The 19,146-nt window shown below is 42.3% G+C and overlaps 1 protein-coding gene across 36 annotated transcripts in view; it reads right to left on the reverse strand.

Moving 5' to 3' along the window:
- Positions 1-19,146, reverse strand: part of PPP2R2B (protein phosphatase 2 regulatory subunit Bbeta) — a 494,567-nt gene that overhangs the window by 58,988 nt on the left and 416,433 nt on the right. For all 36 annotated transcript variants that reach the window (XM_002744335.5, XM_078362503.1, XM_078362412.1 and 33 more), the window contains 2 exons: positions 13,638-13,815; positions 778-942 (listed from right to left, as the gene is read on the reverse strand). In XM_002744335.5, the coding sequence (XP_002744381.1) occupies positions 778-942; positions 13,638-13,815 (343 nt within the window). The remainder of the gene's footprint in view (positions 1-777; positions 943-13,637; positions 13,816-19,146) is intronic.

Consider the following 19,146-nt stretch of genomic DNA (forward strand, 5'->3'; position numbering starts at 1 on the left):
CTAACAGGCTTCACTTGCTCACATCAGGACCGGCAGTTACAGCCTTTCTGCATCCAAGCACTTAGCTCCCACTAAGTTAAGAGCTTCTTGGCTCCCTCAGTGTCCTGAAAACTCCAGTGTGACCCGAAGGCCATGAGTCTGCTGTACTTTCATGCTGTATTTCTGAAGCTTTCCTCCGGTGCCCACTCAAACCATAGGAACGTCTAGAGTTGTTCTTCCTATACCCGCAATCTCTCCAAAAAGCTCCCAGCTCCTTTCCCCAGCTGCTGTTCTAGATGCCTTTCATGTTCTCAGCCTCCCTCACAGCTCAGCAAGTCCTGTTCACATTATGGCCAAGATCTGTGCAGTACTATGCAGGTTACATGGATTAAAAAAAATGTGTCCAGAACCCATCTGCCCTCTCAATTTCTACTCACCTCCTTGTTTAGGCCACCTTTCAACGGTTTCCTAACTGGTCCCCCTGCTACTCCTCAAAGTCATTCTCCCCATGACAGCAAGCCTGATTTCCTTAACACATGATTTGGATCACATCACACTGTTATTTAAAACCTTTTCTGACAAGGGTCATGTCTTATTCATTTTCATCTCTGGATGCTTTGGAATCGAACATGAATGTTCATCTTTACTGAAACATAAAATACGGAGCTGACTCTCACTTGTAGTTTCTTTACTCCTAGAGTGTCTGGTATAGAAAGGGAGATCAAAAGCTTCCAGGCCCTCCTCCCACATGGTGGGGCCAGTGGCCATGCCCCCTACCTCCCTTCAGCTGCTACTCACATTTGGTGTGCCTGTCACACAGGGCAGATGCCCGCATGTCACACAGCCGGATTGTCCCTTTGCTGCTGCTGTACACGAAGGTGTTGCAATGATGGGGGTGGAACTCTGCTGCTGTGATCACCTCCGTGAGCTCCTCCATGTTGGCCGGCTTAATGTCCACGATATCTGGCACAGACGAGTCAAGGAGGGAACCAGGAGAAGGAGGGAACAAGCAGAAGGAGGCAGGAACTTGGGGAAAAGGAGAATTAGCAATGGCATCATCTTGTATTAGTATAATATGTCAGAATTTGCTATGCACATGGTGGATCCTCATTAAACACTTGTCCCAGGCAGATGAGACTCAGGAAATATTTAATAGCCCAGGGTTACCCAATAGTCAGAGATAGCATTAGAACTCAGGTCTCCTGACTCCTCGTTTGCATTTTATCCTCTATAAACATATAAAAGACATCCACTCACGACCCAAGTTAACTGCTTGTACAATCATGCTAAAATGTACCAAGTTGCAAACATTTTGCTTCTCATTTTATAATAATGATTAAGGCACTAGTTCTACTATAACCAAATAATTAATTTTATTTGATTCCTTACCTGGATTCTTGGGCAGATAAGTGATATCTATAATAGACTGCCATCCTCTTTCATGAAATCCCTAAGCCCGTCTTTATAATATGTTGATGATAATGATAATAATAGCTGCTACCAATAATTGAGCACTAGCTATAGGCCATTCACTGTGCAAAGCATATCACGTGTTTTTATCTCATTTAATCTTTAAAAGAACTCTATAATCAGCATTTTCCTCATCCTCATTTTTTCAGTGGTAGAAACAGTTGCTCCAAGTGCATAAAGTAAGTAACTTGCCTCAAGTCACATGGCTAAGTGACAACACTAGGATTTCATCCCAGGTGCAAAGTCTGTGCTCTTTCATAATTATGCAAAATTTCTCTCATATATGATATATAAGGATTCTAGTCTCTTTAAGTTGTGATCTGCTTTTGAGCTTGTGAGGGAGTTTTTAAGTGTCAGAAAGAAGCCATCCAGTTGGAACGTTTTATGGTCCCATGGAAAACATCCTTAGTTTTATCATCTGGGTTTTTTTTTTCTCAGTATTTCCCTTTCTGATCAAGAATTAAACCTGTATTTTTTTTAAGACCATATCCTTGTATATTGGAATGAAACATTTAGCCTTTTATTTATGAAGGTGACTCAATGAAAACAACCCCTTCGGTAGGATGTCTGGCATGAGTGAAGGAGTGGGTTTGTACAGATCTCTTCACACCTCTACCAAGAGGTTGGGGAATCAGGACACAGAGGGGCTGAGGTGCTGTCTGAGGACTCAGCAACACCCAGCAAAGAACAAGCCTTGTGATGTGGATGCTGTTACATCCTAATTTATTACAACAGGACTCCCACCTTTACTAGATTCTCCCACTCGTGAGCCACCTTTGTGATTTTTGCCCTATCTGTGCATCATCAGGTAGTACTTTTTACTTAACATTTTTCTTTCAGATCAACTTTAAATTAATTCACTTTTTTCTTTACTTAGCTTTATCTAAACAGTAACCCAATAGTCATAAAATCATGGGTTTAATGAGGTAGCTACATTTTAAATAATATAAATAAAATCAACATATAATAATTGCAAAGGCATGTGCCAGGAGTTTGTACACCACATTTTCGACAACAATGTATTTAATCGACAAGCGATAACTTGATATAACTGTCCCATTAGACTGAGGTGGATCAAAGTCTTGTATGCTTTTTATTAAGCCAGTAGCATAGTCCTGTCCTTTGAGTTTAGATGCAGTATAAGCAAATGCGCTGATATTTTTAGTCCTGCTAGCCCTACAAAGTAATCATCAATGATCAAATCTTACCTGTGCTCCTGCTACAGCATTCCAAATTGCAGGTTGTTGCAGCAATGGCTTTGTATTTGTTTGTGCCTCTTTCCCCTTCATTATCTCTTATAAACCCTGTTGGGTTCTTTCTAAAATTGGCTTGAGACTGAGCTACAGCACATGTTCCTACAGTTTCTCCCACCAAACCCAGATGCAAATATTACTTGGGTCTCCAGGGCATGTGGGTCTGCTGGAATCATAAAATACTACCTTTCAACTCAACTTCTGCCAGTTATAAATATGATTGCAGTTAGCACCACATGCTGTGGAGCAAGAGCCTATGCCCCTCAGGAGAAGGCTCCAGGCTTCAGCTCTGGTGCCCTCTCAGCCACAGACCCATGCCCTGGGCTTTGTGGCCATGATATGGCATTAGGTAAACAGAGGTTAGTGTTCAGCTGCTGTCAAATTTCCTCATCCTCCAGAGTGAGCCTTGATACCCCACTGTGCCAGCGAACAACATGTTTCTCTTTTCTCAAAATAGAGAAAGAAAATCTGGTGTCAGCTTTCTCAACCTCTACCAGTATAGCTCTAAAAACAAGCTGAACTGGAAGGGATCTTTGCTGTGTGGGAGGGGGAGGTGCTACAGCTACAGTTATTTTTTCCCACCTAAAAATAAAGCCCCGAAGTCAGAATGTGCAAAAACAAAGTGCCCAAACATGTCTATGAAACCAGGAACATCCTCTGCCATCAAGGACGCCAGTGGGGCTGTGCTCACGAGATCTACCTAGACCTGCCGTCTCTGGATCTTTTTTTCCTTCACTGGACTTTCCAAGCCTACCTACCACCCAGCCCGTATCCCCAAGCCATTGGTTTCCTTTGCCCTGCAGGTCTCCTGTTTGACTAAAGGGCTTGTCTATGTTTGACTAGAAGGGGTTCTAGGGATAAACCACAACTATCCCTCTTTTTAATCACTGTGATGATGAAGGTAAGAGGAAGCGAATCATGGCCAGTAGCTAATGCTGATCAAGGGCCAGGCCTGCCCTGGGCCAACACTTTCCATGCATTGTCCCCCTTGTCCCTCATCTCAGCCTTATGAGGGCAGGACCTTTAACAGCTCCATTTTACAGCTGAGGGAACTCAGATAAATTACTTGAGGTTATATGATGCAGTGGGCAGAGCTGGGATTTGAACCTAAGCTTATCTGACTCTGGAGCCTGGGTTTTTTCTCACCATGCCACTCTGCCTCCCTTGAAGAATGGCCTTACAAAGCCGGTGTTTCTGCATATGATAATTTTGGTTCTCTTGAAAAGAATCCCAGCTAATCTGAGAGGGCAGCTCCATCTCTTCTGGCTTCAGGTCTGTGTTCTCTTAATTTACCTACCACTTTGATGACTGCATTTTCCAGAACCAGAATTTTTATGTGCTATGATACGATCAGATTTTTTTTTTTTGAAGCAGAATTTGGGACAAAAGCCTGACAAGGGATTGTTTGGATTTTTACCTGCTGGAGGATTTGGTGAGTTCTAGAAACATTTGAGAGAAGCCTAGTTGCTAAAAATTAAATGGCTTATGGGGATGATAGGAGAGGATATTCGATATCTGCATCCTCCAGAAACCTGGGCATTTCCCCCTGCACTGCTCTAAAGGGCAGCCCATGTTTTCAGCATATGTAGTTTTTGCCCTTCAAGTTGGGAGGGAAGGATAAAGAGGATGAGCAATGTGTGGCTCCATGTATAATCTCGAAAATGGAATGATGCATTTTGACAGTCAATTTTCTTTTTCTTTTTCTAAATCCTTTAGAGCTCTCTATCCAAATTATTTCCCTGTTGTCCCAAATAACTAGATGGCAAAAGCAAAACAGAGCATTGTATTCATGGCTAATATATAACCCCGACAGACTACAGATTGCTATTAAATTAACCCTGGGGCTTGACAGATCTGTTCATCTTGACCAGACTGCTTACAGCATTCCTTATTAATGCTGATCCCAGGCAAATCACATCTGCTAACAAAAGGGGTTAATCTGGCTCTCTGCTGGCACTCTGGCGGCAGCTCTGAGGACAGGAGGGGGCAAAGCCAGCTTGGCAGCTGAGCTTCATGCTTGGAAGGCAGAAGAGGGGAAGGTGAGGGCACCGCTGTGCCAGGCAGTGGCCTGAGGCATCATTTAAAATAATAATTGAAGACACTGGGAGGTCACTCCTTAAGGGAGCCACTTCAAACAAATGAGAAGCCATAGCCATAAATGATTCATCAGTGGTGGGATGAGGGAACGAAGAGAGTCATGGTAGGATGGTAAGAGGTAGCGTGGGGGCCATTCAAATATCATTTCCTAATTTCGAGTTTAGAAAAACTTTTCATGAAAAAAAAGTCGAGTGTGATATTAAAAAAAGATTGACAAATTTACAGAATAAGGAAGTGATTAGATGAATTTTTATGCATCTCATAAAATTATTTTTGCAGTGAAATTTCCAAGCTTATAAAAACCATAGTACACAAAATTCTAATGATAGTATGATGACGTCATTTAAAACTTATACTCTGAAAATGATGAGCTAAATGGGAAGACACCAAAACGTTAGTGATAGTTCTATCAGGGTGGGTTTACGAATGGTTTTTCTTTTCTTTTCAATCATCAGTACCATTTCCACATTTTCTTTTAATAAAGTTGTATTTCAAGATGGAAAGAATCTTAGGGCCAGGCACAGTGGCTTACACCTGTAATCCCAACATGTAGGGAGGCTGAGGTGGGTGGATCACTTGAGCCCAGGAATTTGAGACCAGACTGGGCAATATGGTGACCCCCTATCTCTACAAAACATACAAAAAATTAGGCGGTTGTGGTGGCATGCACCTGTAGTCCCAGCTACTGGGGAGGCTGAAGCAGGAGGATTGATTGAGCCTGGAGGGTTGAGGCTACAGTGAGTGGTAATCATGCCACTGCACTCTAGCCTGAAAAACAAAACAAAAACTTATGATACTCTCCATGCTTATTATTTGTATTATTTTGGGTGAGGAAAGTTAGGCACAAAATATATACAGTCTGACCATAACCACGTAAAAGAAATTGGCCAGGTGTGGTGGCTCATGCCTGTAATCCCAGCACTGTGGGATGCCAAGGTGGGTGGATCACCTGAGGTCAGGAGTTCGAGACCAGCCTGCCTGGGCAACAAGAGTGAAACTCCATCTCAAAAAAATAAATTACACACACACACACACACACACACACACACAAACACACACACACACACACGAGAGAGAGAGAGAGAGAGAGCGAGAGAGAGAGAGAGCGAGAGAGAGAGAGAGAGAGAGAGAGAGGAGAGAGACAGAGAGAGAGAGAGAGAGAGGAGAGAAGGGCCCATTCACTCATTTATTTCTTCATGTATTCTACAAGTGTTTCCAAAGAATCTATACCCTGCCAGTACTCTTCTGAGTGCAGGAGATGCAGCAGTGACCAAAGCAGACCCCAAACCCCCAAGATCCATGGAGCCTACATTCTAGGAGGTAACAGTTAATAAACAAGGTAAATGAGTATAACACACAGTATATTAGACAGTGATAACTACTAAGCAGAAAAAGCAGGAAAGGGAGAGTGAAATTATGTGTCTCTATGTCCTAGACTGAATAGAAGAAAGGTTCTTGGCATTGTATGTTTCCACTCATAAGTGGGAGATAAGCTATGAGGATTATGCAAAGGCAGAAGAATGACACAATGGACTTTGGGGACTCAGGGAGAAAGGGTGGGAAGGAGGTGAGAAATAAAAAACTACAAACTGGGTTCAGTGTTTACTGCTCGGGTGATGGGTGCACTAAAATCTCACAAATCACCACCAAAGAACTTACTCATGTAACCAAATATCACCTGGTCCCCAAAACCTAAATAGATTTTTTTTAAAGAAAAATGCATATAGTATAATCCAAACTATATATAAAGTAGTCTGTGAATATGCCTGCTATATAAAAGAATATAAAAAGTGTGAGAGCCCCTATCCTAAACTAGGTGAACTTCCATAAGGACCATGTAGCAAATATTTTCAGCTTTGTGGGCCTTTGTCACAACTATTCAACTTTGCAGCTGCAGCAGGAATGCAGCCAGAGACAATACATAACTGAAAGGCTGTGTTCCAATAAAACTTTACTTACAAAAACACTCTGGGATAGATTTGGTCTGTGGGCATGGTGTGCCAACCCCTGTTCTAACCTTTTAGCAGAGAAAGAGGTGAATTGTTTACTGCTAAAGTAATTTACCAAAATATAACATGTTATTTGTACTAAAATTAATATTAATAAAAGGAACATCCTAATGGAAAAAACAAAAACGAAAACACAGTGGATTAGCAGCCTGAACTTCCTTCCTCAGGAAAGTTTCAAAAGGAAAAAAAAAAGAAGAAAGGTTCTTGGGTAAATCATGAATTTTAAATCATTCTTGGCTTTTCTTATTTATTTCCCTCTGAACCCAAATTGTTGAATTAGCTAGCATTAACTTAAAACTGTGATGCAAATTCAATATATAGTCAGCAAAATTGGTAGTAAGATTATTGGTTATTTTGTTTTCCCCAAATCTCTACAATGAATACATATCATTAAACAAATAAAATAATAAACATTAAAAAAAGTAGTTTCCCTGGCTTAAAATCATCTATGAGAGAGTTGGGAGACCAGGCCTTCATCTCAGTAGGTAAAGTTCAATATAATATTGTGAAAAATATTGTGATTGTAACCAAATGGGGCCGGGAGATTGGGATTTAGTTTTGATTCTCTATTTTGCTAAGAGAATTTGGGATAGTCATTTTATGTCTCTGGGTTTCTATTTCTTTGCCTTTAAATGGGGATAATCCTATCAGCCTCTAAGAATTTTAATTATTAAACAAGATAATAGAATAGATAATTTATTAAGTGGTTTTACACTGGAGTGAATATTTCTTCTGAAAAAAAAGCACATATTTCTCCCAGGATAGGGTTTATATGCATTGCCTTTGGAGGTGACTCTCATATGCCTCTGTCCCATTGCTGCTGATTATGCTGATAGTGACACGCACATTTCCCCAATCTGTCTAAGCCAACTGAGGATAGGAGAGCCAAGTAGGACACTTTTCTGCAGGGCAGAGTATTATAAACATTGGCCAAGCTGAAGGGTGGAACCTATGTTTACCAGGGTAAAGTACCCACATTGAAAGCAGCTGAGGCTTTTCATATCCCACTTAAATCTGCCAGTGCTAAAGGTAGAAAATAGTAATATCTTTGTGTGAACACAAAACATTAGAGTTTGATTTCCTTTTAGGGACATGAGTTGCTTTGAGGTCTTTTTTCCTTTCCATGGCCTAAATTTAATCTTTGAATATTAAGCAATGATTATGAAGCATAAAGATCTTATTAGCTGAAAGGACATGTTGCTTGATGATGAGACACTGGAAATCTCCAAAAAGGACTCCAAGGGATATTTCTCTTTTAAGAGCTTAAAAAAAAAGCCATTGTGTAAATATTCATGGAGTGTTTGCCAATTGCTAGGCTCAATATGAAGAGATTGACAAAGAGACACATGCTGTCATATTAAATATGTATCGAGCTGCAAAAGATTTTCTGCTGAGACAGCCTTTATGATTTGGGGAGCACTTGAAAGCCCCATAACCATAAACTCTTTCCAATTGATGTAAGGCAGCCTGAAATTTCAATTCAAAGGCCAACTCAGAAGTTACTTTCATTATAAAGCATTCTAGCCTTTCCTTTATGATCATTCCTATCCTGTGCATCTATACCACCTTGAGCATACCTCTATGAGAACACAAACTGCACAGTATTGTAATTACATGAATAATTTGAGATAGTATAATATATTTAACTGGAATTTAGACTAAGAGAAGTACTAATTTTAGTTCCCAATTCTGTGACTGGTTACATCACCTTGAATGTCATGAGTTAATGGTAACTCATGACCCAAAAAGAAGGAAAATGACAGGAGATGATATGTGTAACATACCTGGCACTTAATACAGACTCAAAAAGTGGTTAGTCTTATCTTCTCTTGTGTGGTTATATATCTGTCTCCTTCTGTCTCCATACTTATTTTGATGGATTTGTGATATGTTAACTTGGTTAGGCTGAATCACAATCCTTAGAATTCCTTTTCTAATATGTTTCACTTTTCAGTAGACAACAAGGGATATTCTCTCCTGAGAGGTGGAGAATAAAAGGGAAGAAGCAATAATTTTGCAGCATACCTATAACTTCTCCCAGTCATTCAATCAAACACTCATCCAGGTGCTGCTGTGAAGAGACTTTGCAGATGTGATTAAAGGCAATAATCAGTTGACATTTTAAAGTTAATCAAAAGGAAGATTATTCTGGGTGGGCCTGATTCAATCAGTTGTAAAGCATTTAAAATAAGATTCAAGTCTTCTTTGAAGGAGAGACCCCAAATGGCTCCTGGCCCTGCAAATTTTCCTTCCTGTCTGCCAGCTGTGGCCAAGTTTCGGCTCATACCTCTGGAGTTCGGCCTGCTTGTTGTTTTCCCTTCCCGATTTTCTGCCCTATAGACCTTGGACTTGCACGGCCAGCCACACAATTGCAAGGCCAATTCACTATAAGAAGTCAATTTGTCCCTCTCTCTTCATCCCTCCTTCACTCTTTCTTTCTTTCTTTTTCTGTATACACACACCCCTCTCCTGCTGGTTCTGCTTCTCTGGATGAAGTCTAATTGATATATCCACCCTCCAGATTACAAGGGCATGACGTTAGGGATGGAGGTTCATTTTTCATGGCATCTCCAGTGCACTAATAAGTGCCCAGTAAATGTTTATGACTTATTATTTAATTCATTTTTGTGACTTAGAAGTTTCCTACCGGCATTGTTTTAGAGGCAGAGTCTCCCTCTGTTGCCCAGGCTAGAGTGCAGTGGCATAATCATGGCTCAGAGTAGCTTGACCTCCTGGATTCAAGCAATATTTCCACCTCAGGCTTCCTAGTAGTCAGGACTACAGACACATGCCACCATGCCCAGCTAATTTTTGTATTTTTTGTAGAGACAGGGTTTTACCATGTTGTCCAGCCTGGTCTTGAACTCCTGAGCTCAAGTAGTCCACCTGCCTTGCATTCCCAAAGTTCTAGGACTACAGGCATGAGCCACCATACCAGGCCATGTTTTTTATTTTATAATGCAGAAACTCACAGTAGGCCAACAGGCCAAGATGCCAGACTTACATAGTATAAGTCACTTAGCCTGAGGTTTTCTTAGGAGAAATCTAAGCAGCAAGATAAGAAGAAAAGGGGACTAGTGAAAGGCTCCACATAAATGTACATGCCATTTCTTGAATCTTCACTTGGTGCCAGTGCTCCGCTAAGTACTCTACATGATTACCTCTTGAGTCCTTACAACTTTATAAGATAGATCATATCATTATCTCTATTAGCTAATGAGGAAACTGAGGGTTAGAGAGATGCTAAGATGAAGCAAGACTCAAATTCAGTGAATCTGACTCCAGAGTTTGCATTTCAGCTACTAAGCTATCTACCTGAGGGATCTCAAGAAACCCAAGAGAAGTCTGCATGGTTGAATTCTTGTTTTCTCCTCTCACAGCACGAAACCCAAAGGGCTGGCCCTGTGGAAGGAGAAAGTTCCAGGCTCCCAGAGCCTTAGAGCTGGCTTCAGATGGAGGGTCAGCATCCACACAAGCAAGGCACCCAGCCTGGGAAAACCCACTAAGCCTACTTTTAATAAGGAAGGAGGGTGCTGCCCTGGCACACACAGGCTAATATGTCAGATGTGTCATTAGAAGGGATGCTCTCCTTTTACATTGAATGCCAGTTTGAGATTGATATGCATATTTGATTTCTAGCAGGGTGAAAGTCAATGAAGCAACAAGGTGGAGAAACATGTACTAGACCCCACAGCTTCCCTGGAAGCCTGCCTGGCAGAATCCCACTGAATGAAAAGAAAGCTGCTGTCCATGGTACTGATGAGTGCTAGAACCTGGAAGCCAAGAGTTGAAGCTATGTAGTTCCTTAATCAGGGAATCTACTCTAAAAGGGCCTCAGCTTGGTTGACAAATAAAATGAAGCTGCTGTACAGGGTTGTTAGGACCAAGGTCAAAGCTGAAGTATCCCTAGAGTCCAGCGGGCTTCTTCCAGGTAAGTCCTCTGTCTAATGTTCAGACACCAGACTTCTGAAAGGTGAGGCTTCTGTTACCGTTCCCAGCCTTGCTTACACCATGCTCCACTTCACTCTCTGGCCTTTAAAAATAGTGGCCTTCTTAGAATTCATCCAACATGTCATACTCTCTCCCGCCATAGCGCCTCTGCACACACTGAACACATATCTCCACACCTCTTTGCCAAGTTAGCCCATACCCTTCCTCTTTCAGATCTCAACAATCAATTAGTTAACCAAACCTTTCCTGGTCTATAGCAGGATTTTAAAAAATGCATTCATAGAACCATATTCCCTATCTTCACAGAAATTATCTCAGTTTATAATTATATACTCATTAGTGTATTTGATGACCATTACTCTGAAAGTGGCAAATTTGTTTTTTCTCATTTTTGTGTCTGGCACAAACTAGGCACTTAATTTATCATTGTTGAGGGCTAGTCTTTATTTTTACTTGATTTGGGTCTATTTAATAGGTCCCACGTTGGAGAAGGTAAGAAATTAGGTCAATTCATTCTTCAGAGTTCAAAGGATTCTAGGTATAGCATAGTTTTCATAAAGAAGCCACATATTTTAATATCAATTTTCATTTATTGCTATTGCCTATTACCCTAGAAAATTACCAATCTATTAATGAGTTATTATTGTCCTGATATAGTTAGCCTATTAAGACCAAAGTTTGACTACTTTATGTGAGAACTTGTTATACAAGCCAAGAACTGACTGGCTAAGGATGGAAGGGAGAGAATTCATGACCAGGCATGATGAGCTTTAGGAATGCCTTGCTCGGATCTGGTGCTACACACAAGGCCCTGGGCCTCAGAGTCCCTGCAAAAATCTGGTAACTAGGGAGCAATACTTTGCAAAGGACACCCAACTGCAAAGCCAAAGGAAGAGTCTAGAATTGAAAAGACAATCCAGATAATAAATTTAGCAGAATAAAAGCCACCATTCTAATGTTCAACTTTTCTTGTTTCCTTGCTCTTTCAGTAACTATTATGATTGTGGTAGTCCCTATTTACTGAGCATTCACTTAGCAAGGTACTGCCCTATATGTGTGCATGTGTGTGTGTGTGTGTGTGTGTGTGTGTGTGTGTGTATTTAATCCTCACAATCCTCTTTGATAGAGCTCCTTTCTACAGATAACAAAATAGAGAAACGGAGGCTTGGATAAATTAAGAAACATGTTAAAGCTTATACAACCAGAAAGTGGTAGGGCTGGGTGAGAACTCTATCATTTGTTGAACTCTAAAGCCTGAGTTCTCAATCATAATGCCAAACTCACACCAAATGCCAGTCACTGGAAGACATGACTTTTTCCAACCATATCTCCAGATCACTTGTCTCACTATTTACTTAATAGTTTACATATACTTACTTTGTAATATAAATGGATTTTCAATATCTGTGAAATTGTAGAATATAATGGTTGTGTTTTCTGACGTTCATTAAAATAAATACATAAATATGAAAACTAAAAAATGTTTATGTATTGCTTAGAAGCATGTTGCTTACCACCCCCCAGTAGTAGCCACAGTATGCTTTGGGAATCCCACATTATTCTATCCTGAACCATGTTTCTTCTATCTCCTTTGTGAATAGAGGGCATTGTGGAAATCCTGCCTGGTGGGTGGTATTTTTCTGAGGCTGTTTTGAAAGATGACCGCCTCCTACCCCAGAGGTGGCTATACTTCAGTGATGAGAGGGAAAGGGGTCTCAGTTTGTATAGTTGGCTCAGTGCTTAGGGCGGTCTGGTTGATAAGAACTATATAGATATCACTTATCATCGTTCTCATGATGACAATGATTACTTTACATATGGCTGCTTTAAGGGTGAATGGCACGGTCTCATTAGTATGCCAGCATCTGGCAGGCTGTCACACATCTGCAGAATATAACCTAAACTGTGCTGTTGATATTTCCCCTTTTCATTCTCCCCAGGGCATCTGTCTCCCAAAATGCCTAAAGAAAATCCCCTCCCCCTTGAAGGCCTAGAGGCAATATTCAGAAAATATGTCACCTAGACTGGGGGAAGCAGAAGCTCGGAGTGACAGCCAGCTGAGCCTGAGCAGATTTCTGGCTCTTGGAATAGATGGAGAGAGAGAAAGGGAACCACCACCCACACTCATTCTATTAGCAGCTGCACTGCCAGGCAAAATTTGTAGGCAGGCCCAGACAGCATGTTGAGTCTGTTCTGTGATCAACAAAAGATGCCAGGCATGGTCCTGATGGTCAGTTCTCAGTGTCTTCAAATATATCTCATACTTGCCACTACCTGGTTAAAGCTGCCTTCCCTGAAAGCCTTTGGAGACTGTTGAGTGCTCTCTGTGGTGGAAACTAGCTAGCTGTGTACCAAAACCAGGTCATTTTTCTTGGGCACACAGCCAGACTACATTTTCCAGGCTGTCTAGCAGTAAGAGGTGGCCATGTGGCTGAATGGTCTAAAAACCGTGGAATGCAAGCTTTTTAAGGGCTCAAAGTACTCTCCCATTTCTTATCTTCCATTACCTTCCCCTTTTACAGTCCCGCTACAAACATGGTCACCACTGGGGAGCTGCAGATGAAAGAGGTCCAAGTTTCTGAATTACTGATTGGAGGAGGCTGCCTGCTTATGGGAATTATCAATATTAGACTTTATAGGAAAATTGATTCAGAGTCCCAATCCAGAGTTAGTCCTGGCTTACCACTTGTAATAACAATATTTCCCTAACTTTATTGTTGTGATTAAAGAGTCTCATAGGTGCCAGAATATTTTAAAAGGGGCAAGTTCTCCACAAATTCTAGGTGTTGCATTTCTATTCCATATTTTCCCCAAGCCCACTCGTACCTGAATACTTTTAATTCAGGCCAGTTGATTCTTGGCCACAACGAAAGGATACTAAAACTTTGATTGGTTATTTCAAAGTTCCATAGGTTAATCCTCAGGTCATCAGCAGACATGTAGGTTTCATAGTCGCTGTTGACAGATATGGAGTTGATGTGATATGTGTGTGCATTGGCAAATACTCTTCGTGGGGTGGCCTCCACCATCAGGTCCATGGGTCTCAAGACCGGCACCTGGAATGCAAGAGAAACAAATCACTTCAGAACCAAATGTCTTCCATAGGAAAAGAGTGTGCATGCTTATGTCATTGATTATCACAGAACAAATCATACCCACACTGAAGAAACTCCAGGTCAGAGAAAGAAGAGGCTAATAAAGAATCACACATTGTTCCCGTTCCCTTCTGTTCCTCCTCTTTCAAAAGATATCACCATCTCTTAGCCCTGATGGGAAATTTCATTCTTTATAAATTCTAAATATTTTTCCAAGCTCCTCCAGGTAGCCTCATCTCAGGGGAACTTGGCTTCCATTGTGGAATCATTACCTCTCAGAGATGTTGTTCCAGATTTTTTTTAAACATGGAATCTATTTAAAAAATGAAGTTGTAGGAAAACTTTAGAAAGGTCTAGTTCAACTTCAATCTAAATCCATCTTTTATGTCTTTTCATCTTATGGCTTTGGAAGCCTACACCCCTTCCTGGCTTTGTTCTCAATCCTTAAGTGCATTTTGGGAAAGTTTATCATCACCCAAGACTTTAACAGTCCAAATTCAGTCACTAATCTAGAGGGAACCCAGTGACATCCTGATTGACCTGAGAAAATCTTGGTTTATACTTGTCTTAGAGTGTCAACCAGGTAGTGTCCACATTTACATGCAAAACTATCCCAGTTTGCATATTAATGATATGGTCACCTTACTGATATATAAAAACTTCTCAGTAAGTATTTGTTGAAAGAATGAGAACACATGAGTAAATGATTTCTTTCTGGTGGATCAGAGAATCGACCGTTAAATAGTTTCCCACACATGACTGTCTCTCTGGCAAACATGAACGAAGAACCATCACGCTTCCTCCTTTATCTTTGAGTTCTGGGTGAACTGGCTCCAAAGAAAGAGAGTAAGAACACAAATGTCTGAAAGGAAGCAAACTAAAAAAGCACAAAAGACAAACAAAACCTCACACCACAGGCATGGTCTCTTAATAAAAACAAGATAATAAAATAACCAAAGCTATTTTCTTTTCAAGCTCATCATCTCTTGCAACTGACCCCGACTGATTTGATACCAGGTGGTAGATGAAGACTTGTCTTCAGGATTGGCTTCAACCCAGGTGGGGAGAAGAAGAAAGTAAAAACAAAAGTTAAATTATCAGAAGTGCAGCCAGCCACCTCACAAATATAACCTTTTAGAAAAAAAAAATTCTCCCAGCTCAGACTTGAGGGACTTGAACTCACCTTTGAGGGAGTTTTTAAATCAAATAAATGATTCAGAGGAAACATGGAATTCTAGACAGATGTGGTACTTGATAACCCAGAAATTAGAGGTGACTTGGGAGTGGCTATAGATGAGTCAGCTGTCCTGGGAATACTAGGAAAGGAAAGGAAGGGAAAGTCTTTGTGGTCCGCCATCCCAATCGTAAATAATGGCCCTATAGCCTAAGTGTGTGTGGCAGGAATTGGGAGACCAGTTCGCCACTAACCAACAGGCTGTGAGGTCTGGGCAACTAACCTTCTCCTCCTGAGCTCAATCACACTGTCTACAAAGCAGTGACCATGCTCCCTATGCCCTCACTATCACAAAGGATGGTGTGGGGTTTTGTTGAGATGATCTGACCTCCAATACATCCTCCTACCCAGTCTTTCAGCAACATTTACTGAGTGTCACACGAAGTCCTAGGGAGCACAACTGGTGAGCAGAACCAAACACAGATCCTGCCATCTATAGCTAATCTTGTCAGAGGAGACAGACATGATTAAAAGAACTAGGTCTCCCAAAGAGAGAATATATTGCCAAGAGGGATTTAACCTGCTCAGGGAGAACTGGAGAGGCTTTCCTGAGAAGGTATGAGTGTGTTGAGATGTGAACAATGGGTAGGGATTTAACCAGGCTAGGAGGGGAGAATGTGTTTGAGGGGTGTGCAGAGGTCCTGTGGTGGGGCGAACAAGTCAAGAGTGAAGGACCAAGAGGTCACTGTAGTTGAGACAGAGGTAGTGATGGGAGCTATTGTGGGAGATGAGGTCACAGGGTAGGTAGGAGGCAACCCTCCTCCAAAAAAGTTTTGCCATTATTCCAAACGATAGGGAAAAAAATGAAGGGATTTGTAATGACTGTGATATAATCAAATCTGGGTTCTGATTAGATCATTCCAGATGTACAGTGGAAAACAAGTTAGAGGACTAATGAGGTAGAATTTTAAAAGGGAAGATCATATATTCTTGGACATTAATTAAGGGCATGCCTGAGTTAAAGCATCGTAATGGATAAAAAGTGACTCTGCCCTCAGAAACTCTACACTGAAATATTTATGGTGCATTTTCTCTGGGTCAAACATTCTTCATACATAATCTCAGGTAATTCTTTCAAGAGCCCTGTGAGGATATTCACACAGGTACTCATACAAAGGTACAATACGTACTCATACAAAGAGAAAACTCAGGCACAGAGGCTAAGTCACTGGCCCAGGGTTGCCCAGACATAGGAAGCCTAGCTAGGTTTAATTTGGGGACTGCTAAGTGAGTGTTCTTCCCACTGTACCACGCCCTATTGAAATATACAGAGTAGAAGTGATAAATGCTCTGAAAGCATTTAATGACATAAATTGCCAGGAGATCTGATGGAATAACTAGCGTTACTGGTAGTTATAATGGTAGCGGGACTCATAGTACTGCTGTCATTAAGAAACTTCAATTAGGTGTTGTACATGTTCATGGTATTTGAACACGGTATTTATTCTTTCAGAAACATGTGCCATGCTTTTATAGTTTGCCACAAAGGAGCTCCTCACCTGAAGCTTTTGGTTGCTACCTGCTTCCTCTGCCCTTCAGAGGTACCAGAGCTCAGAGCAGGATCCCAAGGGTCACAAAAGAAACGGAATCTGCTGGACTTCCTGAGGGTCCTCCTGAACTCTTCCCTGGGCCTCCTTGGTTACTGTGCATTGTCTGCAGACAGTTCCTGTGGCTGTGGCGACGTGAAAGGGAGCATGCAGCCAGGAACAAGAGGCATTACGAGTGGGAGCTGCCAGCCCACAGCTTCAGCTTAATGTGATGGGCCTGCCTGCTAATTCAGCCTGACATATTCCATGATGTATCACTTAATGGGGAAGGGCTCTGTGTAGGTATCTGGGGATGGAGCCTCTAATGCTTTGCCCAGATAAGACAGAGGGGATGGAGAGCTGAATGCCTCTCGTGTTATTCCAGCCTCAGTCCCAGGTCTATGTAAAGGCTTGTCCACTGTCCAGTGACTCCCCTCACAAGGAGAAAAGGAGAAGTTGGTGGTTCAAGCAGGATAGGATGGACCGATTAGGAAACCACACTGAGACTATTTTTTGTCTGCTCTGGCCACATACTCCTTTTGAGGCCAGGCAGGAAGGAGATCGGAACACTATTCCCTGAGTCAGGCCCACAGGCAATCATTAAAGCTGTCTCTGGAAACATACATGGATTGCTCCTTATGCCAGCTGCTGTGTTTACAACACCCCATTCCCTGCTCCACCCAACTCCAAGGTGTTATCTCCCCCAATGCCCTCAGTAACCAACCTTCCAAGGATGATCCCTCTGTTTGCCCCATTTTACAGGGGAGGTTGGGGAGGCGGAGGAGTCCTGAATGAGCACACCTAGCCACTACTGTGAATGAAACTATTAGGTTGAAATACAAAATTTCCATTTTTGTAAGTCAGAAATTGTCAAATATCAGCAATCTCATGTGGTTTAGCCTAACACTTTAAAAAGGCTCTGTGCTGTATGGATGTGACATCAAATCAGGGAACATGCTGGCTTGGAAGAACCCATAGAGCCTCTTCCTAGGACATCATCTGCATGTGGGGGAGAGTCTTATAGTGGGAGGCCATAGTGTCTAGGCCTCTCCTCCTTCATTATTCTTGGTATTATATGCTGGCATCCTCAATAATATCATGCTGGAAGAACGATTTCCATGGATAAGCAAAGTGTGAAAGCGAGTATCCTGGGCAGTTCTTGAAATCTACAGATGAGGACACTGAGGTCTACAGGTTAAGCACCTTGTCCATGGCCACCCTTCCAGGGTTGCCCGCACAGCCCAGGCCTCTGCCTCCTGTCGCAGACTTCTGCTTTCGCACACCACCTGCCAGAGCCATCCTCTACAGGACCAGAACCACCTTTTGCCAAATGATAAGAGCAGAACTAGACAAAATTCAGATCAGGCCAGGATGTCTTAACTCAGTTCAAACCTTCTTGTCTGAGCCATCTTGGCAGAGTCATTGATGGGGCTAGGATCAACGCAAAGACAAGGGAGGTGCTGCATGAAAAGTGGCCAGTCCTTGGTGCTTTGAGTGGCCAGTGCTTGGCCCAACTGCAGGTGGTTCTATGCTGAGCAGCTGGAATTCAGTGATGCCCCCCGACTCAGGTGCCTCACCCTGCTCTCTGACCCTGGTTGAGTTTCAGCTCATACTCCTAGGCTGCTTTCAAAGGACAAGCATCCCAGCCCTGTGTCTTGCCTGGACACCCAGTATTACATTAGAATATCAACTGAATAATGTCCCAGGCCCCCAAAGAGCAGCCTGAGTCTAATCTGCAATAAAGCTTACAGAGATATATTTCAGTTGTAATATTCCTGGGAAGCTCTTCCCCCCAGAGAGCAGCATAGCTTCCTCCCTCACTTCAATCAGTCCCTGCTCTAATGTTATGCTCTCAGGGAGGCCTTCCATGGCCATCCCACTTCAAATCGCACAGCCTCCAGTCTATCCTCTTACCCAACTGACTGATTAGAGTATTTTAAACCCTCAAGCAGTTCATCAGTGAATTTTCTTCGCTGTTTCGTGATTAACTTGGTGGATGTTACAATCCCTATTGCACAGATGAGGAAGCTGAGGCACAGAAAGGTGAAGTTGTCTGAAGGCACATAGTGAGTCTGAGGCAGGGTGACTACTCAGGTCTGGCACTCCTGCCACTCTTTGACTCAAGAGTCTATGCCCTTAGTCACTTGAAGCACACTCAGATGCTTGGGAGGGAGACAAGTTAATAGATCTTTCAGCAAGGGCAATCACACTGCCATGGAGGTCAGTTGGCACTGCCCAGGCAGTATCAGCCAAAGGGGTCCTGCCTGGGGACCCCAAGGCAGACCTCAGAAAGGAGAGGACTACCAAGCTAGACAGGGTTTGAAGGGTGAGGTCCCCAGAGAGGTGGGTGGTGGGGAGGGGAGGGAACTGGGCTCCAGTCAAAGGGACCAGCAGTGTGCAAACTCAGGAGAGACAACAAAGGATACATATATAGATGGGTGACTGTGCTTCTGGAGTAAGGTCAGCGATTTAGCTATTCATTCAACAAATACTTGTTAAATCCCTCCTCAATAGCAGACATGTTCTAGGGGC

The sequence above is a fragment of the Callithrix jacchus genome, chromosome 2, assembly GCF_049354715.1.
Source record: "Callithrix jacchus isolate 240 chromosome 2, calJac240_pri, whole genome shotgun sequence".
NCBI classification, from domain to species: Eukaryota; Metazoa; Chordata; class Mammalia; order Primates; family Cebidae; genus Callithrix; species Callithrix jacchus.